This window comes from Erpetoichthys calabaricus, chromosome 17, assembly GCF_900747795.2.
Source record: "Erpetoichthys calabaricus chromosome 17, fErpCal1.3, whole genome shotgun sequence".
Taxonomy (NCBI): domain Eukaryota; kingdom Metazoa; phylum Chordata; class Cladistia; order Polypteriformes; family Polypteridae; genus Erpetoichthys; species Erpetoichthys calabaricus.
In genome coordinates, this window is record NC_041410.2 from 60,527,988 (window position 1) to 60,555,727 (window position 27,740).

The 27,740-nt window shown below is 39.4% G+C and overlaps 1 protein-coding gene across 1 annotated transcript in view; it reads left to right on the plus strand.

Annotated features, from left to right (window-relative positions):
• ubap1lb (ubiquitin associated protein 1-like b) overlaps positions 1-27,740 on the plus strand; it is an 81,483-nt gene that overhangs the window by 42,081 nt on the left and 11,662 nt on the right. Inside the window, exon 3 of the mRNA XM_051920229.1 lies at positions 25,651-26,391. Within this exon, the coding sequence (XP_051776189.1) occupies positions 25,651-26,391 (741 nt within the window). The remainder of the gene's footprint in view (positions 1-25,650; positions 26,392-27,740) is intronic.

A 27,740-nucleotide genomic window follows, 5' to 3' on the forward strand; every position in this document is an offset into this window, starting at 1 on the left:
ACAACCGTCTGATAGAACATCTGCAGCATCTTATTGTAGATGTTGAAGGATGCCAGCCTTCTAAGGAAGTATAACCGGCTCTGTCCTTTCTTACACAGAGCATAAGTATTGGCAGTCCAGTCTAATTTATCATCCAGCTGCATTCCCAGGTATTTATAGGTCTGCACCATCTGCACACAGTCACCTCTGATGATCATGGGGTCCATGAGGGTTCTGGGCCTCCTAAAATCCACCACCAGCTCCTTGGTTTTGCTGGTGTTCAGGTGTAGGTGGTTTGAGTCGCACCATTTAACAAAGTCCTTGATTAGGTCCCTATACTCCTCCTCCTGCCCACTCCTGATGCAGCCCACGATAGCAGTGTTGTCAGCGAACTTTTGCACGTGGCAGGACTCCGAGTTGTATTGGAAGTCAGATGTATATAGGCTGAACAGGACCGGAGAAAGTACAGTCCTCTGTGGCGATCCTGTGTTGCTGACCACAATGTCAGACGTGCAGTTCCCAAGACGCACATACTGTGGTCTGTCTTTAAGATCGTCCACGATCCATGCCACCAGGTATGAATCTACTCCCATCTCTGTCAGCTTGTCCCTAAGGAGCAGAGGTTGGATTGTGTTGAAGGCGCTAGAGAAGTCTAGAAACATAATTCTTACAGCACCACTGCCTCTGTCTAAGTGGGAGAGGGATCGATGTAGCATATAGATGATGGCATCCTCCGCTCCCACCTTCTCCTGATATGCAAACTGCAGAGGGTCGAGGGCGTGTTGAACCTGTGGCCTCAGGTGGTGAAGCAGCAGCCTCTCCATGGTCTTCATCACATGTGATGTCAAAGCAACAGGCCGGAAGTCATTCAGCTCACTAGAACGTGATACCTTTGGGACTGGGGTGATGCAAGATGTTTTCCAAAGCCTTGGGACTCTCCCCTGTTCCAGGCTCAGGTTGAAGATGCGCTGTAGAGGACCCCTCAGCTCCGATGCACAGACCTTCAGCAGTCATGGCGATACTCCATCTGGACCCGCTGATTTGCTGTATCCTCAGCTCTCTGCTCACCTGCGCTGTTGTAACTGTGGGTGGGGATGTCTCTCCTATGCTGGTATCAGCAGAAGGATGTGTGGAGGGTGCAGTATTCCGAGATGAGAGTGAGAGTGGGTTAGGGTGGTCAAACCTGTTAAAGAAGTTGTTCATTTGTTTTGCTCTCTTCATGTCTCTCTCGATGGTGGCACCCCGCTTTGAGCTGCAGCCAGTGATGATCTTCATCCCATCCCACACTTCCTTCATGCTGTTATTCTGCAACTTCTGCTCCAGCTTTCTCCTGTTCTGCTCCTTCGCCGCCCTGAGCTGGACTCGAAGTTCCTTCTCCTTGATGTCACTTGTAATACATGACTTGTTATTAGCATAGCAGCGTACAGTTCTTACTGGAACTACAATGTCCAAACAGAAATTGATGTAGTCAGTAGTGCAGTCAACAACCTCCTCAATGTTCTCACTATGTGATCCCTGCAGGATATCCCAGTCTGTAGTTCCAAAGCATTCTCTCAAAGCCTTCTCTGCCTCAGGGGACCACTTCCTGAATGAGCGTGTGGTTGTAGGTAGGACCCTCATTCTTGGTTTGTAGTGAGGCTGAAGCAGAACCAGGTTATGATCTGCTTTCCCAAGCGCAGGCAGCGGGGTGGTACTGTATGCGTCTTTAACGTTTGCATACAGTAAATCAATAGTCTTATTTCTCTGGGTGTTATAGTCCACATACTGGGAGAAGGCAGGTAATGTTTTGTCCAGCGTCACATGGTTAAAGTCTCGAGCGATTAGCACAAGTGCCTCAGGGTGCTGTATTTGTAACTTAGCAGCAGCAGAATGGATGATGTCACTCGCTGTCTCCACATCAGCCCGAGGAGGAATGTAAACAATAACAACAATGACGTGTCCAAACTGTCTGGGCAAGTAATAGGGACGCAAACTTACGGCCAACAGTTCGATGTCCCTGCAGCAAGTGGAGACTTTGACGTTAACATGTCCAGAGTTACACCACCATGTATTAACATAGAGATTGAGTCCTCCTCCTTTGTGCTTCCCACAGGTACTTGCATCTCTGTCCGCTCTAACTGTGCTAAACCCGGGTAGCTCCATGTTAGCATCTGGGATGGTGGTAGTTAGCCATGTTTTGCAAAAGCACAACAAACTGCATTCTCTGTAGGTTCTGACATTTTTCACCAGCGCAGCCAGTTCGTCGATCTTATTTGAGATTGAGTTCACATTTCCCAGAATCACAGAAGGCACAGAAGGCTTAAAACGTCATTTTCTCGCAAGCTGCTTCAGTTTTAGCTTAGTGCCGGATCTGCTGCCACGATACCGCCTTCTTACCTCGTCGGGTAAATAGGGAACCACATGGGCACTGGCATTTGTTCTCAGCACTCGAAGTTGAGTACTTGAATAGACGAGTCTCGTCATGTAAAAATCCATGCCCACGTTGTAAAAGTAAGTGTGTCCAGGGAACGAATTCACATAAAATAAAGTGATAGGAGTGATCAATAAAAAAGAGAAAAATAAAAGTAGAAAAATAAAGTCGTACACGGAACTGCTGAAAAGGTTGCCACTCTCGGCGGTGCCTGAGTCATGTCAGGCCATTGTCAACATTTCGTTGGGTTTTTCTACTTTTTAAACAGTGCAGCTAGGATCAGCATTTTTGACAGAACATTTATTACCTCTGATCTTATGATTGGATGCTCTGCTCCTTAATTATTGTTACCAAAGCATTAATCCTTCATTTAAACTTGCTCTTTTACAGGTTTGTTTCAGGGCATTGGTTGCCTCAGTAACTGATCTGGATTTTGTCAAATCTTTCTTTCTGGAACAGACAAAACCTGAGCCCGTTCCAAAACACAGGATTAACAAGTTATCCACATCTTTGGCCTCACGGGTCACGTAATTCTAGCTTAATCTGTTCCTGAAACACAGGTCTGGATAAATCTGTGTTTTCTGGAATTAAATTTGCCTGGTTTGCATGAATCCTGATTTACTTTAACCAGATTTTACCCTAATCCTGCTTTCTGGAATGGGAAATGGATCTAGGAGGAGAGTCACAAAATTGAGTTTTGAAAGAGAAGTAAGACCAGTTGGATGATTACAACTGTCTACAAGGTTAACATGGTGTGAGCATTAAATTATTCTGGAATAAATAAATAATTCAGCAGTGTCAGAAACTGTGTTTATATCTGATAGCATAACAATAGTAATAGTATATCCTGCATGATATACTACTATACTATATATGATATGATAAAATTATTTATCACAAGAGATAAAACTGTGTCTGACCTATACCTTAGTGACAAACAGATAGAAATTTCTCATATAGGTTTTATCTTTTCATAAGAGAAAATTTTTTTTTGGTAATGATAAATCTGACAACAATCTGTAATTCTTTAGAGGTTATGTATTTCTGAATTCTTCATTGAAGTGGCATCTTTGAAAGAACTGGGAACAATTCCATTCAGTAAATATATATTAATTAATTATATTGTGCAAGAGCTGTGCAGGGTTTTCAACAACGTAATGATAACTGACTAACTATAGGTTGTAGGTTTCACTTTTGAAATTAATTTAAAAATTTCCAATTATGTCATTAAAGTTTACTAAAGTTGTATGAGAGTGATGTCACTGCTCAGTTGCTAATCTTAAGTTATCTTCTTTTTACTAAACAAATCCATTAAACCACTGCTACAAATGTTAAGGATAACTGTTTCACACATTGCAGGTCCTTTTTAGTCACTTAAATTATTGTGCTATATTAAACTGTCAAGAGTTGCCAATAATTTCATCTATCAACCTGGAGCAGTATTAAGTGCAAGACGTAAAGTCTCAAGCTTTTTTGTATTACAGTAATCCCTCCTCCATCGCGAGGGTTGCGTTCCAGAGCCACCCGCGAAATAAGAAAATCCGCGAAGTAGAAACCATATGTTTATATGGTTATTTTTATACTGTCATGCTTGGGTCACAGATTTGCAGAAACACAGGAGGTTGTAGAGAGACAGGAACGTTATTCAAACACTGCAAACAAACATTTGTCTCTTTTTCAAAAGTTTAAACTGTGCTCCATGACAAGACAGAGATGACAGTTCCATCTCACAATTAAAAGAATGCAAACATATCTTGCTCTTCAAAGGAGTGCGTGTCAGGAGCACAGAATGTCACATAGATAGAGAAGACAATCTCTAGCAAACAAATCAATAGGGCTGTTTGGCTTTTAAGTATGCGAAGCACCGCGGCACAAAGCTGTTGAAGGCGGCAGCTCACACCCCCTCCATCAGGAGCAGGGAGAGAGAGAGAGAGAGATAGAGAGAGACAGAGTTTGTTTTTCAGTCAAAACTCAATACGTGCCCTTCGAGCTTTTAAGTATGCGAAGCACCGTGCAGCATGTCGTTTCAGGAAGCAGCTGCACAAAAGATAGCAACGTGAAGATAATCTTTCAGCATTTTTAGACGAGCGTCCGTATCGTCTAGGTGTGCGAACAGCCCCCCTGCTCAATCCCCCTACGTCAGGATCAGAGAAAGTCAGCGCAAGAGAGACAGAGAAAAGTAAGTTGGGTAGCTTCTCAGCCGTCTGCCAATAGCGTCCCTTGTATGAAATCAACTGGGCAAACCAACTGAGGAAGCATGTACCAGAAATTAAAAGACCCATTGTCCGCAGAAATCCGCGAACCAGCAAAAAATCCACGATATATATTTAAATATGCTTACATACATCGAAGCGCGATATAGCGAGGGATCACTGTATTTCATTATTTCATACTTTCATACTGGTAAACTTGCAGTTAGGCTGCTCTCTATTTACAAAAAAAATGTTTTATAAAATCTGCCGTATGTATTTTAATTTTCAAACTCACAAGAATGCACTAAGTAATTTACAATATAAAACCGAATCCTTAGCCTAGATGGAATATCATGAAACTAATATTGATTAACCTTCCAGCAATAAGGACACATAAGTAAACAGCCGGTAATTAGAAAACCTGGACCTTTTGACTTTCTCCTTAAACTTTTAAACTCTGGACTCTAAATCCCATTTTAAACAAACTTTTGCGTATATTTTTAAATGACTACTATAGATTGATTTTAAATTATGTATCTTTACTAACTTGTATCTTTTAGAAACTTTAAAAACAGTTACAAATACTTTTTGTAATTTATTAGGCCTGGGGTACTTAAGATCTGAATTGACAAACATCCTGAGAAAGGCAAACACTTATTGATTATTCTTGTAATCATTGTTAATTTTACATAAACAGAGGCATTTCATTTTGAGATGCATGCTGAGCAAAAAAATAAGAATAGCAGAGCAGGAGAGGGAAAGACCAATGAGAGCAGAGAAAGGAACAACAAAAGAAATAACAGTCCAAAGAAATTGGCAAGACCTCTGTGGTCTGAACAACAATCTGACGTAACTCTGCACCTAGACTTAAAAAGACTCATGTTCCATCACCTTTAATTTCTACATTTGTATTTTTAACAAGACTCTTTTTCAAATACATTTCCCACTTTTGCTACCAATGGTTTTACTGTGCTTTTATCAATTTTGTATTACAATAATATTGATTTTATACTGTTTGACTAGGTTTAACAGTATAAGAGCACCTGTTCTGAGTGATTACCATATTCTCACAGGGGTTAGCAGCTGAGGGGGGTGTGCAGACACAGGTGTAGCTTAACCATTTGGTTTGCTTATGCTAAGTTAGGAAGTCTCTTTGCTTGATGCAGCTGTCCACGTGCATGTGGGGAGCTATAAAGCAGTAATATTAAGGTAAAATTCCATAACAATACACTTGGTGTACAAACATTTCCATGCACTGGCTGTCAGCCTGAAATAATCATATATGGACTATGCTAATCAACCTCATACATATGCAATCATGATACTGCAAACCCTCATTGGCTGGTAGAGTAGCCTCACACCTGACTCATGAGTCCTATGTTGTGCTATGCAACTGAGTGTGCGGCATCATAGAGCCTCTCTTCTGCATTCTTTTTGTCGGGGAAAAGTGTAAGGTGCCAGTGTTTGAGCTGGTAGCCACTATAACTTGGCATATGTAATGACACGATTACTATTACAATGAATTGTGTAGGCCATATGAAAAACGGATGGTTTAGCCAGTTATCTTATCAACAAGCCATCCACCACATACAGTACCATCATATATGCCAAAGCTACTTTGTCTCAAAATAAATGAATGAATCATGAGTTCACACAGACCACCAAGCCACAACATTTGTTAGTTTTATCTTGCCGTCTCTATGAATTGTGTTTTAATGGAATGTAATGGTTTACAGTTAACAAAATCATTTCAATTTTTGCTAGGTGTTCTTATTGCAGTTTGAGTGCAGTAAAGTAATTCAGTTACATTAAGAAAACCAGGAACTGTGTCAAATTGCTTTTTTTATGTTGGCAAAAACAGGTTATGTTTAATGTATGTACACCAACACCATATGAAAACCACCATATGGGAGGCCTTCCATAACAAGACCCTTAAGGTTGCTGAGGGTTGTGTTGGTGCTACCAGTGTTCTCAAGAGGAGGTGTTTCATCTCGCAGTACACCCTGGATATCATCAAGAGGAGTCGCACCACACGGCTTGATGGCAACTCCAGTCTGTTCTGGGAGTTGAGAAGGATGACTGCAAGGGCTCTGAGGGCAGATAAGGAGGCATTTGTTAGAGGAATCCGTGAGCAAGTGACACACCATCTATCTTAAGGTGACCCGCATCTTGCTTACAGAGGAATTGAAGAATTACACACATCCGAATCTGTTCCTCGGAGAGTAGCAGTCAGAGCGGCTGATGGAACTGTCTTTACACATGACACTGCAGTTGTAACCCGCTAGGCTGGCTACTTTGAGCAGGTGTTTAACACTAGAATTACCAAAGCCTACAAAAAAACTTGTAAATCCGGCCCACCTTAAATCCCTTAGCACCTCTCCGTCAGCGTCTTTTGTCTTGTAAATGTGTCGATAAGCACAATCAGCAAGTAGCCTGCTATACCATCCCCCCCACCGCTGCAGAAAGGACAAGAAGTTCTCCCACCTCAAGCCTTATCAGGTAGTAAGTTACTTAGACCTGAATAGGGAAATAATATATCTTTATTTGGAACACATACATTTCACATGTGTTCCATGTCTACAATAATCTATGTAAGCATATTGCTAAAACAGAAACGTTTTTCATATTTTAGTAATAAATGACAAAATGTCAACATGAACTACAATGTGAATTTGTGAAGGCTGAAGTCAAAATATCAAATAAACACTTTCACAAAAGGTGCAAGTGCAATACAGCAACTACCGTGGTGCAGTGGTGGTAAGAACTGCTGACTTGTAATCAAAAGGCAGCGGGTTTGATCCTGAGTGGCTTGCAAATTCACCATTTTGAGTAGTGAGCTGCTCTTATTGTTAATATTATACAATAAAAACATACATTTGATTTGCGTCTATAACTGCCGGTGTAAGTTTATAGTACTTGTGGTAGGGTAAAAATGTAAGAGTTGGCTACACTGCCTGTATGGAGACTGACTTGTTTTTTAAGTGCAGGAGGTATCCTCTTGCTGCTATCCAAAGGTGCCTGTGGAGCAGTCTGGGTGCGTCTGCAGTACCTAAAAATATATGTTACATTCAAAACTTTTGTATTTGTACTACACAGCTGTATATTTACAAAACAAAACTGTAAAATAGAGGACTGAGTATACAAGAGCTCATTGACTCACCATTGTGCAAGCGTGGCAACATTAAACCTCAGGGAGCTGGATGGTGGTTTCCTGCATCACATTCACATTGTTCAAGATGCACTCCCTCATGTGCTTGTAGGCATCAGAATCCATCTAGACACTGTGACACCTTCACAAAAAAAAATGTAGCATTATCATTCTTACTAAAATGTAACATTATCATTCTTGCCCAGGGCAACACACTGCTTTGTGCTCACAACACCTGGCACAACAATCTTCTTGGTGGCTCTGAATCTCCCTTTGGTGAGGGTGGCCTGATAGCATGGAGCATAAACTGTCCGTTCCTTGTCATAGTCCGATGGGGATGCCCACAGGTCCACTATATGGCTGGATTCCTCTATGTTCAAAGAAAGACTATGGTCTTTCAGAGCAACCAAATAGTCTGCCAAATCCTGAACAGCTCTGTAACCTTCAATGTTGTCATGAACAGAATCCTACATTGAAAATTATATAGATGATTATAGTGGCTGTTGTGTTTTTACACTTAAACCAACAGTATACTAGTATATCAATAAAGACAGACACAAATGCAGCAGTTATCAAACTTCCATCATTTTATGTGTGTAACAAGTTCCAGCAATAACGTGTGCCTTAATATCAAGGTGCAGGCACATCACACATTCAATGCAAATATTTGTAACATTAAATAGACCTTATATTTAGTCTTAAATTCTTACATATACATAGCAGTGGCTCAGTTACTTCTTACATAGATTGTTGTCAATACAATTGTATTCCAACTAAACAATCATGAAATGCAATAATGACAAACTAGTTTTCTAATGATCTGAAAGAAGTTATGAAAAACTAAAGACAAAGCTGACCAAAATGGAGATAAGTCTGCTTACAAAGAAGTTACATATCAACTACCAAAGCAGATAGAAGGTCAAGCTGCAACAGAGTTTCTTTTTCAATGAGTGCTCTTGAGTCTCAAATGCTTTACAAAGGATTACTGGTTTTAATTACATGCCCCTTACCCCCAAATAAAGATTAATCCCTAACTAACAAACTAGATGTATAGTTTTTATTGTAGGTTTGCTCTAAACCACCACTCTGGACATCACACCAGCTGACTTTGCTCTCTTAATAGTGTAACTGCACCTCCCCTCCCCGCGTTTTGTAGCATGAGGTCAGTTTGCTTTTTCAGAGACAGAAATGCCGTAAAGCTCCTGAACCAGACAACAGTTTTTGTCTCAATGAAAAGTTTTTGACTGTTTCAATACAGTCCATAATCATCCCTAAGAAGCAAAATACTTAAAAGTCTAAATGATTACAGACCTCTGGCACTGACCTCTGTAATAAAGAGGAGTTTTAAACGTCTGACTCTTTAATACAATATCTATGATCTTCAGATCTATCACAAAGTCTCTGGTTGACCCACTACAGTTTGCTTATTGTGCAGACAGGTCAGCTGAAGATAATAAATAATAATAATACATTTTATTTATATAGCGCCTTTCCCATGCTCAAGGCACTTCACAGAGTTTAAGATAGAACGGCAGGGTATACAGTATATAGCATTGTACAAACCAGATAAATAAATAAAGAAGATTAAGACAGTAAATTCAGAGAAAAAAAGCCTAACAGACAACATAATTGATGATCTAGCACACACACACATAGGTTACATGAGCATCTTGACATAAAGGTAAACTGAGAGAAGGGTAATAAAGTCAAGTAGAGCTAAAAGCCTTCCTGAACAGAGTTTGAGTTGTTTTTTAAAAGAATTCATGCAGTGAACATGACTCTCCTGTACATCTTTCAGCAGTCACACTCTCCAGTTACATTGCTGATTTCTAAACTCCTCCATCTGATCTAAATTATGTTTATTTTATAAGGACTTACTTGCCATATTACTTGGCAGGGGTGCAGTTCTGTTGTGCTATATTGTTTTATATATTTCTGTTTTGTGCAATGTATATTTCAATACTTTCACTACTGTATATAATGTTATGATGATGTCATGTATTGCATGTTGTATTGTTCAATTTTACTTCACCTTGTTATGCATGTGGATGTAAGACTAAGAAAAATTCTTAGCAACTATGGTGCCTGACAATAAATACACTTCAGTAGCTGAGCACTATTTTTTCTAAGACTTATTTCAGTACTGAAATGTTTTGAAAGCAATTTAAATACAGTTTCAAGTAACAATAAGTAACAATATCTTCAAATGTTGAACTCACATCATGACTAGTGGATAGTGATAATGAAGAATGGTCTTCACTGGCCATAGCTGATGACTGCAGAGCATCATTTACTTGAGCTAAAAGAAAAATGAAAGCAAAATATTTGGGCAAGGTCTACACAACATTTAATGTTCTGCATATGAAAAACATTCACTGATATCATAATGCCAAATTTTGGAGTTTTAGAAAGGTTCCACAAAAAAACTTATTGCTCGGCAAAATAGGTACACTAAGTGACAGATGTCTTGACTGCTCCAGATGTTCTGCTCCTTTCCTTGAAGGAGAGGATAAGGGCACTGCAGATGGACTTGCAGATGATGTAGCTGTGGAAGCAGCACGTGGAGGTCTTGTGATGTCCATGGTGGGAACAGTGAAGTCCTGAAAGGCCTTAGGCTCCACAAAGCCCTCATCATCATCCTCCTCCACGTGGATGTCATTATTCTCTAGCTCGGTTACTGTGGCCTTGTAGTCTGGAAGGATTTTGCCTGTCTGGTTGTACAGATACTCCACTCCTATCAGCTCACCTGAAACAATAAAACAAATCAATAACAGAAACGTGACATTACAAAATTATCAGCATTTAAAATAACACCTATATTTCAGTTAACTCCTCCTTATTTTAAATATATCCAGTAATGAGTGAATAAAAGTTACCTGTGTATCTGCGTGGCATTGAGTAGGAAACCAAGCCCCTTCCTAGCAATTCCTCCACAAGAGTGTCGGCTGCATGGCTGAGAAGGCCACGGTAGGGCTCCTTATTCCCCTCTGAAGTGGCAGCGACAGCCCTGTCCTCATTCCACCTGGCCAAGCCATCTATAAGGTAAGCCTGGAAAAATGTGTCACTTGCAAGTGTTCCATCCATCCATCCATCCATTTTCCAACCCGCTGAATCCAAACACAGGGTCACGGGGGTCTGCTGGAGCCAATCCCAGCCAACACAGGGCACAAGGCAGGAAACAATCCTGGGCAGGGTGCCAACCCACCGCAGGCAAGTGTTCCTGAATAATAAATGGACATGTTTTTATACTACTGCATCTATCAAAGGTAACTGTGATGATAAAACATCTTAGCATTACACACAGTCTATAAATGAGTGCTTGCCTGTACAGTGCCCTGAGAGACACTTGTGTATTTACTGTACCTGGGATGAACCTGTTCATGTGTAAGTGGAAGGATTGCAGTGAGGTAGAACCTCTTGCACATCTGTAGGTTGGCAGGCAATGACCTCCCTTTAAAAAGTCCCAGTCTGCACATACAGCTGCACACCAGGAGGATCCTGACTGCAGACAATGTGCCCTTCTTGAGACCTCCATATCTCACCAATCCTTTTGAATATTAATGAGAGGTACTCCGAGAGTGTTGTGCCCTGTGGCACGCGGCTGGGGGTGGTGCCCAGCCGGGACGCCCAGGAGGACAGGAGGAGGGCTCATTCCTCCTCCGGACCATGAGGGGGCGGCCGCCCTGGTTCCTTTGAGGGCCACGGGTGCAGGGCTTGGAAGCCCAACCCTGTAGGGGCCCGTGGTCTCCGCCAGGGGGCGCCCCCATGCCTGAAGGACCCGGAACCCCAACACTTCCGCCACACCAGGAAGTACTGGGGGGAAGAAGATTGGGAACACCCGGAGGGCTTCCGGGAACACAGCCGGCACTTCCGCCACACAGGGGAGTGTCTAGGGAGTGTCGGGGATCACCTGGAGCCCATCCGGGCACTTATAAAAGGGGCCGCCTCCCTGCAAAGAAGGACTGGAGTCGGGTGAGGAGTGGACAAGGTTTTGGAGGCAGGAGAGTGGAGGCGGCCTGACGAGCAGGCAGAGAGAAAGAGGCCTGGACTTTGGTGGAGATTGGTGCTTTAGCACTGGGTTGGTGCACTTTATTGAACTGTATTTTAGTGTAAATAAACGTGTGGTGGACTTGAATATGGTGTCCATCTGTCTGTGTCCGGGCAGCTTATCACAGCCCCCTTTCATCATCAAAAGCCTCAATTGGTTTAGTGACCAAGTCCTGAATGTCTGCTACACTGCAGGTCTTTTTTTTACAGTGCAGACCCAACTCATTTCTGCTGAGTCGACGCATCACATCTACATGTGAAGACCGGACTAGCTGACTTTCCAGCTGTGCTTGCTTGGCCTCCTTTAGTCTATCCAAGTCTTCCTGGTCCCACATGAAAATTCAGTGGCTGAGGCAGTTCATGAAGGTTGCATACAGAGGATGCGAGGCAGTTGTACAAACAACAGCAATCCTCCTCATGAAATGCCATATATCAAGCTTGATCTGCAAGTCCTTCCACTCTTCAAACATCCATGTCAGAAGGGTGGACCCACAGCAGTCTCTATCAACATACAGCACTTCAGGAGGAGGTATTCCAGCATCCATGTACCTCTTTATTATTCCATCAACCATCAGTCCAAGATCAAAGCCTTAACTTGTCGTGAGGACAGACATTATAGTCTGCCCATACTCGTTGCCAACATTTGTTGCCCAGGAACCAGTCCCAGCCCCATGACCTGCAAGCTTTTTTGAGACCGTCTTGGTAGAATCTATTTTTAGCACACACCCAAATTCTCAGATGACAGTGGCTTTAATCGCATCCAGTCTACTTAGCACAACCTGGGCATATACCTGCATCAGGCAGCGGTGCTTTGGGACAGGGAGCATGTCAGATGGGTTCTTAAAGGTCACTGAGTTCAACAGACCAGTGGAGACAGCAGCTGAAAAGCTCTTGCAGTCTGCCAGGTACTGAATGTTTTTCCCTATCCATACTTCTCCATGCTCCTCTTGCAGCTTTTTTTAATTTGGCTGCTACTATTGCCCAGACCTCTTTGATGCAACAGACAAACCACCCACAGGTCACATGCCAACCTAGATGTGTGCATGCAAGGGAACTGGAGCATGTGGCTAATGTCCAGCTGTGACACAACATTGTGGCTCCAACTAATGACTTTCCTCTTTAATTTTTTGCATGCCAAGTACTCTGGGGCAATGAAGTAAGCAGGCCAGCTGATGTAAGCTCTTCCTTCACACAATCTGGATGTCGACAGGTGAGCTTCACTTTCCACAGCTTCCGTGGCATCCAGAGTAGCAACTGATGACCAAAGTAGCACTCTGTTTTTGGCAAGCCAGTACTGGTGAGGAAGGGTGGATGAAGTGGGCTCTACCACATCCTGTCAAGCTCTGTGTAATCCAGCTATGGATGACCATGTGCTGACCACTTGAAAAGTGCCTTTGAAATCCAGATTTGATCATCCAGAGGTAAAGTGCGTGTCCAGCCTACTGGAAGACAAATATGTCGCCCTGGGAGGTAGAAAAAAAAGAGAGAATTCTATCAATAAAATTTATATGAATCTTTACAACACATTTGGCAGGTGCAGCTTTAAAACAATAGAAATGAGCACAGTTATGTTTTTGAAAATAACAGGGAGAATAATAAGCAAAACCACTGATAAATATATTAACTTTGCCAAGGCAAATTCATTTTGATCATTATTAAGAAAAGTTGGAGTTCAAATGTACTACAGACCCATGTAGTTATAGAAATGTAATCAGAACCCTGCTGCATTAAACAATGTAAACCAAAGGCTCAAATGCATGGTGAAACTTGATGCAATATTTTCAAACATCACAAAAAGACCTGTATGAAATATATTTACTGGTTGCTTGTGACTCTAACTGTTCGACCTCTGCAAGCAATTCACTGTCTTCTAGCTCAGCTGACTGTTCAGGGGCTGAAACAGAGCTTGCCACAGCATCCAGGGCTGTCAAAACAATATCAACTGTACAAAGACTGCAAATTAAACATAAAATTACATTTTAAATATAAAATTTTTTCCTGTAAAATATATTACAAATTGATGACTCAGTAACCAGGTTGTTACTTTTTTTCAAACAAGACCCTTTTGACAGTTTTGTCTACTCTCAAAGGGTGCAACCAAAAGGGAACACAGAAAGGTCACTTTGGGCACAGCTACAGAGCTGGAGAGCTGCTGCTGGGGCTGCAAACTGGAAGTGGGCAGGGCACTACAGGAGTGACAAGAGCTGGTTGATGCTGGAGTAGTAGAGGAGGGATGAGAACTGGAGGATGCTGGATTGGTATAGGTGTGATGAGAGCTGGAGGATGCTAGGGCAGTAGAAGAGAGTTGAAAGGTGGTTGATGCTGGGGCAGTAGAGGGATGAAATCCGGAGAATACTGCAGCAGCAGAGGAGGTGGAGGGCAGGACAGTGGAGGTGTTAGCATGGGACTTAATGTGAATAGCCTTCTGGCCCTTGGGAAGAAGTTCCATATATCCCCTAAAGGCTGCCTTATTAAAATGGTGGTCTTTGGAGTCTTTTACCTCTGATGATTCTTTCATCATAGATGACACAAGATACCCAGCGTATCCCAAGACATTCTCTGCTACCCACTTGAATGTCTGGCCTCTGAAGATACCGAACTGCATTTCATGTTGACCCAAAATATTCACTGTTTTATATGGGTCCTGGCCATGACTTACAACGGCTATTCTTGCAGACTCCAAGACCTTATTTGGTGAGAGAGGTCTAGACCATGGCCTCTTCTGGTTCTCCTTCTTCATGTTTTTGTGCTTCCAAAGAATCAGACAAGTTGAGACTTCCATCTGCCTTCTTCCTGAAGTTTGGCTCCATCTACATAAAATAATTTTTTAAATATTTAATTACATAAAGTTAAACTGACAAAAGTGTTAAAACTTGGCCATTTTCGGGACTGGCTCTACAATTTAGGTGAAGTAGGCAGAAGGATTGTATATGTACCTGTTATGAATTTTGAGAATATTTATCCACACCAGATGAGGAAAATACAGATTCCAAAGCTGGAGTTCTGCTTAATCACTGAACTGGTCGGCATATGCTTCACAACCTTTGAATTTTTTGAATTTCATACAGTATTTGATATACTGTATGTTATAGCAGTTTTATATTATTAAAATAATAAAATTATAATATATATTAATTTTTAAAATTGTTATTATTGCTCTGTATTAGATTTGATGTGAACAATTTGTGAAATTAGTGAGAAGTATAAAAAACAAATCATACAACATACCAGTCACTTGTTATATTATATATAAACATATAACATATATATAAACATATATAAACACACACACATTATATATATATGCACACACACACATTTTTACTGCGGTAATTACTTAAGGTTGGTCTTTATATACCATAAAAAGACTGTCCTGTCTTCTGTAGAAAATATATACACCTTATTTATCCATCTTTTCAGCTGAAAATATTGGCAAAGATGAAGTCAAGAAAAAAAACGCTGTCACATGCAGTGCTTTATATTTTTATAATTATACAGCACTTATTATTATTATTATTTTTTAAAGCTCACTGTAAAATGAAACTGTGATTGAGCAATTCACCAATTTTATTATATTTGTACATTATTGTATCTTTGTTTACACATTTTACACACATATTTAATAACTGTAGTAAACTACACCAAGAATTTAAAAAAATAAAGAAATTAATACACAAATGTAAATATATAAATCAGTTCATAATCATTTTAGATTACCAGATTACAAACTAAATGTCATATAGGTAATAGTATACCAAAAGGTGGTAAAACAACAATAACTAATACATTTGTTTAACTTTTATGACAACATTAAATACATATTTTAAACTTAAGGGTATTTATCTCCACAAACCAAGACTCATTAATAACATTTTTAGAAAGTTGTGTATATCTTATATGGTGAGCTAAAACTAATGCACTTTGATTGTTTTGGTTTGTTCAAAAAATTTTACTTTATTTTACTTACCTTACCTGACAGAATTTACTCAGAAAGAATATCTGACTATAACACAATGTACAAATTATTATCAAAAATAAACACAAGTTCGTGTGTCAACTCAAATAAAACGTTTGCAGAATAACAATAATTGAAAAGAGGCTGGCCCACCCTTCCTAATTTTTGGTACCCTACATGAGCTATGATTGGCCAATTCTTGGTAGCCGACCAAGCCATCATTGGCCAATTCTTGGTAGCTGAAACAGATTGTGAATGGTCAATTCTTGGTAGACAATACGGGCTGCAATTGGCCCATGCTTTCAATTCTTGATAGAATGTTGGTAGCGAAAAGCAATCTGATTGGTTCTCACTACCAAGAATTAGCTCGACTCACAGCTACTCGGAGGCGCCATGGAAGTTGTCGTATTATCCTTATACCTTTTGTGAATGTGTTTATTTGATATTTGGACCGGGTTTCTGAGTTTTTTTGTAGGCTTTGGTAATTCCAGTGTAAAACCTGATCCTCTGGATAGAACGTTGGCTATCTCTGGGTCCACAGTTCTTGAGGCTGATTATCCAATTAGCTGTGAACCACAAAATCTCACTGAGATTGCACAGGTGGTGAACCAGCTGAGGGGAGGAAAGGCTGCAGGGATCTGTGGTATCTGGTGTGTACTTCTCCAGGCTTGTGGTAAGGCTGTCCTCTCGGCATTGCAAGCAATCTTTGCTTCCATTTGGGAGACTAGCGTCATCCCAACTGACTGGAAAATGTGACTTCTTGTCCCTATCTGATATTGTGTCTCTTTGGTGAATCCTTGGGTACCACTGGTTTGATTTTGTGTCAAATGAGTGGTTGCTCATGGAGTCTCGAATGAGGCACATTACTTGCATTGTGAGGGAGCATCAGTTGCAGCACTACAGCCATGTGGCGCGATTCTCCGAGGGTGATCCGGCCTACAGGATCCTCATTGTTGAGGACCTGTGTGGCTGGACCAGGCCAAGGGGATGCCCAAATAACATTTGTCTGCTGCAGACAGAGGGTTATTTCCAGAGGGTGGGGCTGGACTGTGTGTCTGTCTTGAGAGGTTGCTAACCAGGATCCGAACTGTTTCATCTTGTGGTGGGTGTGGCAACGCATTGTACCAGTGCATGCTCCATAACATGACCTGACTACAAGCACAGCCGGCATGATGGAGCTGAAGCTTGTCTGAGACATTCCTGACCTGTCAGCCAGTTTCCCTGAGAGGTGACAACAGGTAGACTAAAAAACAAACTTTCTTCAGTGCAAAGACACAGAATTCACCTTTTTCTGTGTGAAAGAGCATTTTTTGTGAACAATGAAACTTTTGTATTTTTATGAAGTTTCTGTGTTTGCCTTTTAATCCAAATGGGGTTTGGCATTATATCCCCCTGCTAGTGGGCATTTTTGGAAGAGCTTTTTAGTAATTACATGCCTTGGGACTCGTTAATAACACTATTCAAATATATACACACCCACCAAGAATAAAAGGAGACCTGATCTACACTCTTAAAAGGGCAAAAAAAATTTTTTAATAGAACACCTGAACATGTATTTAACAATACAAATTGTTGTTTCCCTCTACTTATCGTTTACTTAGGGGTAAGGCCCTCATCAGATTCGTTACCAGGTTGGTCTACTGTTGCACCTTAAGATTATCACACGCATACATAGTGTAACAAAAGACGCTATTTTGGTGCCTGACACAACACAGACTCACATCGGAGGCACGTTAAAATAAACCAAAATAAACTTATTTTTCTTCACCTGTGGGGCACGTCTTCCCCGTGTCCCACAGGCACAACACTGTCCCAAAGCACCAAAACACCCAAAAGAAAGTCACCACAACACACTCTCCTTTGCACCACCACTGCTCCCGGCAAGCATAGTCCTCCTCCTCCCGACTCAGGCTCCTCGAGTGGTGGCTGCTGACCCCTTTTATAGTCCACCTGGAAGTGCTCCAGGTGCCTGATTGCCGAGTTCCGGTTGCACTTCCGGGTGTGGCGAAAATACTGCCCATAAGGGCTCAGAAGTTCCAGCTGCAGCACCCCCTGGTGGTGCCTGCGGGACCCAACAGGGCTACACCCAACTCCAATTCCTATTGAGACTTGCAGGAAACCGAGGCACCGCTCCAACCCAGGGAGGTTGCCAGCTAGCACCCAGGGGATGGTATTGCTTGTCTATGGCTGCTCCCCCTGAACATATAGCGAAGGGGCGTCCCGGTCGGGCATGGACCCTGGCCGTCCACCACAATAGATATACACATACACACAGAAACTCAACAGTGCTCTATGAATGACACAAACACAGCTGGTTAATCTCTAGCACTTTAAACCACACAAGTGTCTTATGAATAACACAACTTGTCACTCTCCTATAACTTCATGAGACTTACATACACACAGACCCTAATCACAACAGTGCCCCATGAATGACACACACACAGCCGGTTAACCCCTGGCACTTTGTTGTGATGTGAGATTTTACATATAACTTGATGAATATTTTGTACGTCTTTATTTGATTTTTAGGCAAATCAATGTAATTTAGTGTTACTTTGGTGAGAGGCATTCGTGTTTGCCCTCCCTTTTACGGCTGAGCCTCTTTGAATTTTACGACAGGATTTGGGGGAAGATGTGCCTTAAACCGGTTTGGTTAGTGTTTCTTTGCTTAATTCATTTCTACCCCCCGCAAGAAAAACTTAAAGACATATGGTCTTGGGGGTGGCAGGTATTAACATGTTCTATTCCCCCAATGGTCTGAGGTATGGCTGTTTGGAATTGGCTTGTCTCAGAGGCCTTTAGGTACCATGATGTCCTATTGGCTCTCATGGGTTGGACAGAACATCTATAAATGTATGTGTTTAACCTCACACTCTCTCTCTTACTAACCAACATCTGAAAGAAGCATCTCTCTTGCTAACCTGTGATGATGAAGAGAACAGCTCAGCAGCCATTTTGAACAGACATGTGGCTGAAAGCTGAGCACCAATGATGCCTTAACTAGAGACATTAAGTAACTAGAAGACTGTGTGCCGCCTGAACTACATATCACCATTTAATCAGGCTGTATGGTTGCCAGTATTCAAATATACTTTGCATTTTGTTATTATTTATGAATATTATCAATAATACATTGTTTAAACTGTAACTTAACTTCTGCTTGTCTTTTTACTACATCTAATTGCCTGAGGTTATAGATATAGAAGGGAAGGTGGGGATAAGTTATATACAATAATACCTTATAAACAGTGGTAAGTCTGTGAGATTAGGCATTCTAAGGCTACATATTAATAATACAATAGGGGAAAGTAGAGCAATATATATTACTCTACCAAGACAAAACAATTGGCGTACTCCGGCAGGATTTTGCGGTAACCATTGTTTTGCACCTTGTTAGACAAAACACACTTTAAACTACACAAGTGCCTTAGGAATAACACAGCCTGTCACTCTCTCAGCACTTCAAGAGACTTACTTATTATCGGCACAAACAACATACAATGTTTTAAAGATATCTCAGACCTAAATATTACTTTGGTTCCCAAGAATACATTTAAACATACAAAGGCTCAGGATCCTTGACTATAGGCCATTTATTAGCCAAGAATGCCTTACTTTATATACAGTTCCCTACTTTTGGGTGGTGCTCTCACCCTCAGCCCTTAATAAACCTCGCAGCACAGAGGTAATGGCAAATCTCTGGCTGCACCAGGTGCTCAAAGAAATCTACCTTATTATTTCAATCACTCTAGACATTAAGACAAAGCATAGAAAGTTAAAAGCAGCATGGTATTTATTACAGGAATAATAATACCAGTAGAACAAAAAATAATAGAAAATAGGACTGATAGTAAAGTCTAGATATATATAGTCTTTAAAAGAAGCTTACGAAAAAGTAAAGATAACAAGGATGAAGGTCGCAGGCGGCTTGTGATCTATCACTCATAGTTTTTCATGAGAAGCTTTTCTGATGATCAGATGGAAACGGCCGCACATTGCTGGTGCCCTCTTCTGACGTCACTCTTTTCCCTTGTCCTGACGTCTTCTTCTCTTCTTCTTCCTCCCTCCTCTGTCACTCTTCAGATGAGGCATATTTATTATAAAATTCTACCGGGTGGTTTTCTAAGATGCGATTGTTAGATATTCTGATTGGCTGGCTGTCAATATGATGAATTAATTCACTGTTCATTTTCCCAAACAATAAAACTTTTTTGATGTTGCTTAGTACCTACTGGCATGTCTTCCTTTTCCAGGCTGTAAACCCATTTAGCAACTTTTTGTCCCAGATGTCCATCCTTTCTCAGGTTATAAAGTAATTGATAGTCTTAGGCACCAGCATGTCTTCCTTTCTTTGTTGGAACAGCTGTTTTAAAAGTGAGAAACAACTGGGAAGAGGATATGCTTTGATGTGTACTGAATTTAGATCATCTGCTGTGTCTTGAACAAAACATAATGAAAATATAAACCAAAATTTACAGATTTTGTACCCCACAAAACCTACCTATGAACAAAACCATACCAAAGTCATAATTTAACATCACTAACAACTTCCCAGCCCAAACCAAGGAGTCAAGTCTTGGGAGGATCTGTTAGGTCCCTAGGATGAATAATATGAAAATGTCATAACAATTGGGAGCACCAATATTTTGATATAATGCCAAAAGCATTCCTCAGATTCATAACCCTTTCAGTGATCAAGGTAATATACCTGGCAGTCATGACATCGAGAATCCCTTTTTTTTTAATTCCATATGTATTCACGATTGATCTGAGCAGGTGGTGGAGGAGATAATTTATCATACCAAAGAGATTGTAGTGCCTTCCGTTGAGAATGATGAAATGAAAAGTGATTCATTTAAAAGTATGAGACAGCCAATTGGTATGTCATTAGATCTATATTTTTTCAATAATGTATGGCCCATTATTTCTTGGAGCCAATGATCAGAATGCTATTCCCAGATGGATGCCTTGGGCAGTGAGCCACACCTTTTATCTAACTTTGTATTCAGGTGATGATCCCCATTTGTGGTCTGCAATTCATTTGGCAGAGGTTCCCACTGTTGAGAGGTGTGCCCTTAACCTAGTTAGAAACTTTGTCAGACCAGGTGATGATGACAAAGTGGAATTTTTTGTAGCCTTTGCCTGTCACCCCAGGAGGTTGCTGTTTAAAGGGTCAGCCTTTGCCCATGACTGCTGGAGGTTCCACTTCAGAATTTTTGCCCCTCAGAACTTTTGCTTATAATCTTTCTAGTAGGCACTCTGGAGCAGGTGACAGAGTTATCTTTAAGAGGGATCAATTCTTCAATACCATACCGTGAAGTATTGAAGCCTTTTCACAAATATGTGGATTTTCCATTAAAGATTGGAATAAGATAAAGCAAGCCCAGAATCCACCCTTTACAAAGGGAGGGTCTGTCATAGTGTGACATGGTCTTGTCCCTGAGTTTTGTTAATTTGGTTTCCTTTTTGGATGTGCTGTTAATCACCACCTGTTAATGTCTTCTGGTAGTTTAATATACACGCACACTTTTCCTTAATTATGTATTTTATTGTTTTGAGTTTGATGGTAGGGTAATGCCCCTAAAAACACAAGTGGCCCCAAGTTACATAACCAGTTATCTTTGCGGCACCTGGAGGACTATAGGAGTGTCTCTTATTTACTCCATTAGTGGATTGGCATTAGGCTTTGTTGGTGTCCTGAGTCCCCTTGTCTTTCTTTCTTTTCATATTGTGGCCTTATGGATTTAGTATTTGTTCAATTTTGTATTTTATATTTTTTTTAGTATTTTGATGTTTAAGGGTGGTATTTTTAACTCTTTTAGAAGTTTTTGGTATTTTATATATATTTTGTTTTGCTTTTCTCAATGTTTCTATATATGTTCTTTAAAATTATAATTATAGTTTTTTTTCCCTCCTCACAGTGTCAACACTTTGGTTTAAATTTGGCTTTAGACCTTTATCTGTTACAGACCACTTTTTTATGTCTTTTTATGTCTTATGTGTGGTCCTGGTGCTTGAAAAGTTTGTGTCTACTGTTCCCAGCTGTGGCAGTGCATCATCTTTGACCTGAAAATGAGTAATCCTGATATAGAGAATTTTTGTATAAATCAAACAGGTATAAAAAGATGCAAGGTCTTTACTGAACCAAATTAATGATTTAATGGTTTCATTCAAGCAGATAGTTTTATAGTTTGAAAAGTAGGAGGTAGAGAATGAACTCTCTAACTAACCCTACACCTCATGCTAATAGTGTTACATGGAGAACATTATATCTCCACCCTTATTTTTATGGGTATATGAATACATGTAGGAGATTTTTTAATCAATGTTAGCTTTTTTCAATTACCAACCACAGACACATCCAAGAAATTTACTATATTCCTGGAGTGTAAAATCTTCAATTTTTGAAATTATAGACTGCTTACGTTAAATTTTAATTTTGCTCAAACAATCAAGGATGAAATGGATTTGCAGAATCATTGAAGCAATTTAACTACAAGGGTAATTAACATTGCAAGTATTCTTTCTGTATTCTGCACCAATACTTTACAATTTCAATCCATCTGTTTCAGTTGGTTTATAACTTAATGGTAGAAGGAATGAGAAACAGTGCTCGTGCCATAAGATCATTTCAATTAGTTTATAGGCAAAGGAAAGTAGTATGCAGGTGTGTAAAAAGAGCAAAGACTCTTAATCATAAGGACAGCCAGGCAATGAAATATGTGCAATGTCACATTTCCTGAAGCCCAATGTGAAATTTTAACATAAACATGGCTCATTCAAAAGACTAAAGGATGTGACAAAAGCGTAACACCATAAGAAGAAACATCAGAGATTGAGACACAAGACTACAGAATCTGATCTAGAAGTCAGAGAAAGTAACATATGTAAAACAGCAATTTCTAATTTAAAGAGTCGCTGATGACAACGCCCACACTTGACAATGCTGATGCCCAGACTTGTGCCTCTTTTATTTTCTATTGTAATTGTCTTCAATTGGTGTTTATGCTTTAATGAAGACCTTGTTGCTTTTACATTTTTATACTTTGTCTTTATATCTTGAGTGACTGAAATAAATATTAGCACATAAAGTGTGGAAAGATTGCCGGTTTCTTGCCCATAGAGTTATCTGGGCTGAGAGGTTGCACCTCAATGTAAAGAACAACTACAGTAGAAGTAAGACATTGTTTGGCTGGTAAGTAGCATATAACCATAAGTGTTGAGCCTTCGTGTGTCACAAAGACACCCGTATGTTTGCTATTGCTGGTGACAGTAAGAGTGTGAAGAGGACAGGCATTTGGCATCACCCTTTTATGTAGTTATGTGAAAGGGATCCTAATCCCATGTGGAATATTGCAGTGACTGGTGTCACCTGAGTCAGTGTCTAGCCATGGTCTCTAAATCTATGTGTGAGTATATATGTGTTTGTTAATCTTAAGATGTTAGAGTAGAACAACCTAGCACACAGTCTTAGTAAGTCTCACAAATCCTGCAATAATTACAATAAATCTTTGGAATGGATCTCACCCCCTAATGATGCCAACCATTCTTTTTATTATTCTTTGGAGGCTTTTCTTTAATCAACCATAAAGCAGAAAGAAGAGGGCTTGCTATTGCTCTTAATCAGCTGCTTGAATGCCAACAGGGCACTAATTCTATAAATGAGTATGTGCTAATATTTAAAACAATAATTGTAGATGTTGGTGGGAAGTTCATCACCATTAAAGAAAGTAGAAGAGAAATAATAGAATAATTAGAAATTCCACCTTATACTTGATTTGACAGGGACGACAATTGTAGACAAATTTTATTGGTTGTCTTAAAAATCCCACCAGAATAAAAGCTACAAAATTTTCAGCTGTAAATTATTTTGAGGAGGTGGAGAATTTTACATTACCAAGTATTTAAAACAGATTCCAGAAAAGATTCAGTTTTAGTGTAAACATTTAGTACTTTCAATTGGCAAGTGTCCCATAGGCAATTGACTGTTGGAATTCGTTACCCACAATTTGTTTACAATATGAGGATTATCATTTTGAGACAATATCATTTTTTGTTATGCAAAGTAATCTGCCAAACCTTACAACTGGTAACTGGTAAGGATGTATTAAACAAACAAAAAAAAATAGATTTACCTCCTTTCAGAGATTATAATTGTGTGATTGACTTTTTATCTGGAGTTCCCTTACTCAAGGGAAAATCTATGCACTCTCACGGCCAGAAGCCAAGGCCATGGGGTATTATATTGCAAAAAAATCCTCACATTGGTTTTATTAAACCTTCCAACAGCCCCATTGGAGCTGGGTAATATTTAAACTAATAAAAGAGGTTAACAAAAGGTAAATCCTTAACAAAAGCAATTTAAAAAGAACATAAAAATGGAAGAAAAAAATGAAAAGAAAGGACAAAGAAAACAAAAGAAATATGGATCAAATTCCACATGAAAGGTGTAACCAGTAGCTTGATTTAATAAGGAAGAAAAGTATCAGGATACTTGTTTTTAATGGAAATCTTATTGAATCCACAATAATCAATATAGGAGCATAATGAGCCATCAGATTTTGCACAAAGAAAAACACACCACCAACAGGAACTCTGAGAGTGTAATGAATCAGTTTTGGAAGTTTTCTGTAATATATTCCTGGCTGTAGGTTCTGCCTGGGACAGTATCTAAATATTTCCTATAAGTAAGGGGCCTCCTGTCAAAAAATCTATTGCTCTATCATATTTAAGTGAGGGAAACTATAAGGATCTTTGTTTGCAGAAAACATCACTTAAATCTTTAAACCAGAAAGGAGAGTTTCTGTGACAAATCAATATATTTAGGAGAATATATTTTCATCAGACATTCTTAAATTAGAAATTTCCCAATCTCTCTAATTCTCTGGAGTATCCCAACTGAGGCATGTGTCAAGGTATTGAGGCACCACTGCTTATACTGTAGCTAAATTCAAAAACCATTTACCGGAAAGATGTCTTTACACCAATGATTTGCTCTTTTAGTAGTTGATAATTTTCTGGGTCCAAATTTATATTTTGGTACTATTAAAATGACATACATAAAAAATAACAAAAGGATCAGGAGATGAAGTTGACTGCTGAGGTCAAAACATTTAGAGATCAAATAGAACTAAGCAGTCAAATGTCAATTTGAAAGTCAAAAACAATTAAAAATCATGACCTAGCTTATTTCTAGCACTAACTACTGAATGAAAGCTTATTTTTGAAATCCAGAAACTTGGATGAAAAATATAATATGTCACTATCTTAGATAGTGATGGCCTGAAAATATCACACCATACTTTCTCGCTTCCATGTAATAGTAAAAAAGCACTGTTTCTAACAAGTAACGGCCAAAGTGGTGGAAGCCACAAGTAAACAAGATGGAAGTGTTATATAGAAAAAACAAAATGAGAAAAACAAATAACATGCAAAAAGACACACAATAATTACAGATCTAAGCTGTCTATGAAAAAACACAAAAAATCATAAACATCTATATACAATAATCCTGTTACTATGTCATACTATTAGTGATCACAATATACAGTATGTACTAAATGCTTGTGTATCAAGAATAAATTCAAAGGAAGATAGGAGGGACGGAGCTCATAAAAAGCTTACTGAAACTGAAACTTCATTTGCTTCTCTGTTTTTTGGTAAAAATCACAAGATGTCAATTTTTACTTCAGTCTGATGTGTTATTGTGGTGTTTGCAAGTAGTTCTTCCTAACATTGTAGTTTTTTTTTTCAAAAATGCAGATTATTACTTGTAAGACTTTATAATGCAGTGGCAGAGGCACATTAAGTTTTATAAAGCTCATTTTAAAAATAATTCTGTTAAATTCAGCTGTCTGATATTGGATGCAGAACCATAACTACAACAAACCCTTGAATAGCTGTATCTCTTTTACAGTATGACTTCACTATGGAGAGATGGGTCCTTCAGTCATTTGCAGAAAACAGCCAGACTTCAACTTCTGAAACCAGCTCCATTCTGGAGGCTATGCCATCAGCTCCTTCATTCTTGCTAATGATTTTCAGCAAAGATGCCAACAGTAATTCAAAGATAAAGAACAATTGTACTACAACAGCTTTGAGATCCAGGAATCAAAGTTTAAATGCTACTGATTTAAAGTGTTATCACCCAAGGGTCAGATTTATGGCTAAAAGTTCTGAAAGTGATGATGGTTACTCTGAAGATGATGAATGCTCCTCTTCTGATGACTGGGAAGATACTATCTTGCAACCTACAGATTTAGTGAAAAGTGCTTACAAGAGGGCTTTTTCAAACAGTCGGTTACTGAAAAAGACTGATCTCAAACCAAAAACATCTCAATATTTATCTAGCCTGTCCTCTCCAGATGGTTCAAGTATGCGAAGAAGAAATGTCATCTTTTCATCTCAAAAGGTTTATCATGACAATGAAAAAAACACTTTATCAATGATGGAAGAACATACAAGAAGTCACCATTCTTGCTGCCAACAGAAACGGCCCAAGAGAAGACTGCCATCTCTGCATCGCATTGGTGAAAATTGTTCTTTGGGTTCACTAACACCACAGCCTCCATCTTCCCCACCATCTATGCACCTCAAGCCACGTCCCTGCACTGCTGGTCATATCCCAGATGTTAGAAATCATAAACCAAAATTTGCAGTGAGGATCAAATTGATTTTTTAAAATTTTTTTAAAATAATGTTTCTTAAATGGAAAAAATATTTTGATTTTTGAGTCAACTTATTTTTTATTGTTAAGTAACACTGTTTTTGGTCACTGGCTAACCTATTCTAGTTGAAAATAGTCTCCTTACATTGTAAAGAGGAATTACACATAGATTGAAGAAGGTTCTCCACTTACCAGTATGCCCATCTTATGTTTTTTTAAATTCATTATCAATATAAAAGTAAATAAAAAAGAAACCCCTGTGACAGAGGCTTAAATATTCAATCATGTAATTTATTCAAAATAACTACACCCCAGCAAAAACTTTCACCTTCATCCTTTTTAAAACCATGTAAATGTCTCCTGGTGAGAGTACTGTAAATGATAACATCCAAATAGAATCATTTGAACTTAGTCTTTTATAGTGTTCCTCCTTTGGTTATAGAAATGCACTATACAGTTTAGCCTGTCTCCTACACACAAATGTTTAAAACTATACTGAGGTTCCTTCCATAAAAAAACAGAAAACTTAGTTTAACTCATGTTTAACTTTAGAGAACACTTCTCCCCACTTTACAAATAAATAGGCAAAACCGAACACAGAACTCTTACTCTTCCTGATTAAATAGCTACTAATATTCTGGTAAATTATCATTACAAAGGAATTTGTGAATTACAGATATTAGAAAAACTGAATATGCATTTCAAGAAATGATCTACCTGTGGTTAGGTGAATTGTAAGGCTTAGTGAGTCAATAAGGGTGAATAATTAAAGGTGGAGTGATGTCTCTGTAGCTAAGGATTTGCTCTGGTATCTAGAGGGTTCCTGGTTCAAATCCAATTACCGCTATAAGGAATCATAATCCATTGGGCCCTTGAGCAATGCCCTCAATCTCAAAATTGCTCCAGGGGCCCTGTATAATGCTGCCCTTGGGGATTAACAAAGTATATCCAAAAAAAGATGTTAAAATATCCAAACACATAAAGATAATCACAATAATACATTTTTTCTTATTTAATGATAACAGCGGCTTAAATGGGAAATGAAAACCACTGTACTGGGAAACCAAGCAATGTTCCATTACTTTAAAAACTGTGACCAGTGATTTTTGATTAAATAGCAAAACTGAATTTAACAGCACATCTGTCTAATACACAAGTAACATTCAATAAAGAAACTCAATTCATTTTCTAATCTGTTTAATCAAGTTAATGCCAATGTCTGACCAGCTAGTCCATTGCACTAGATAGACAGCTAGTCCATTGCAGTCACACATACACCCACATTCACTCATATATGGCCAATACTGTAGTTGTCAATTAATGCTTTTCTGATGTGAGTT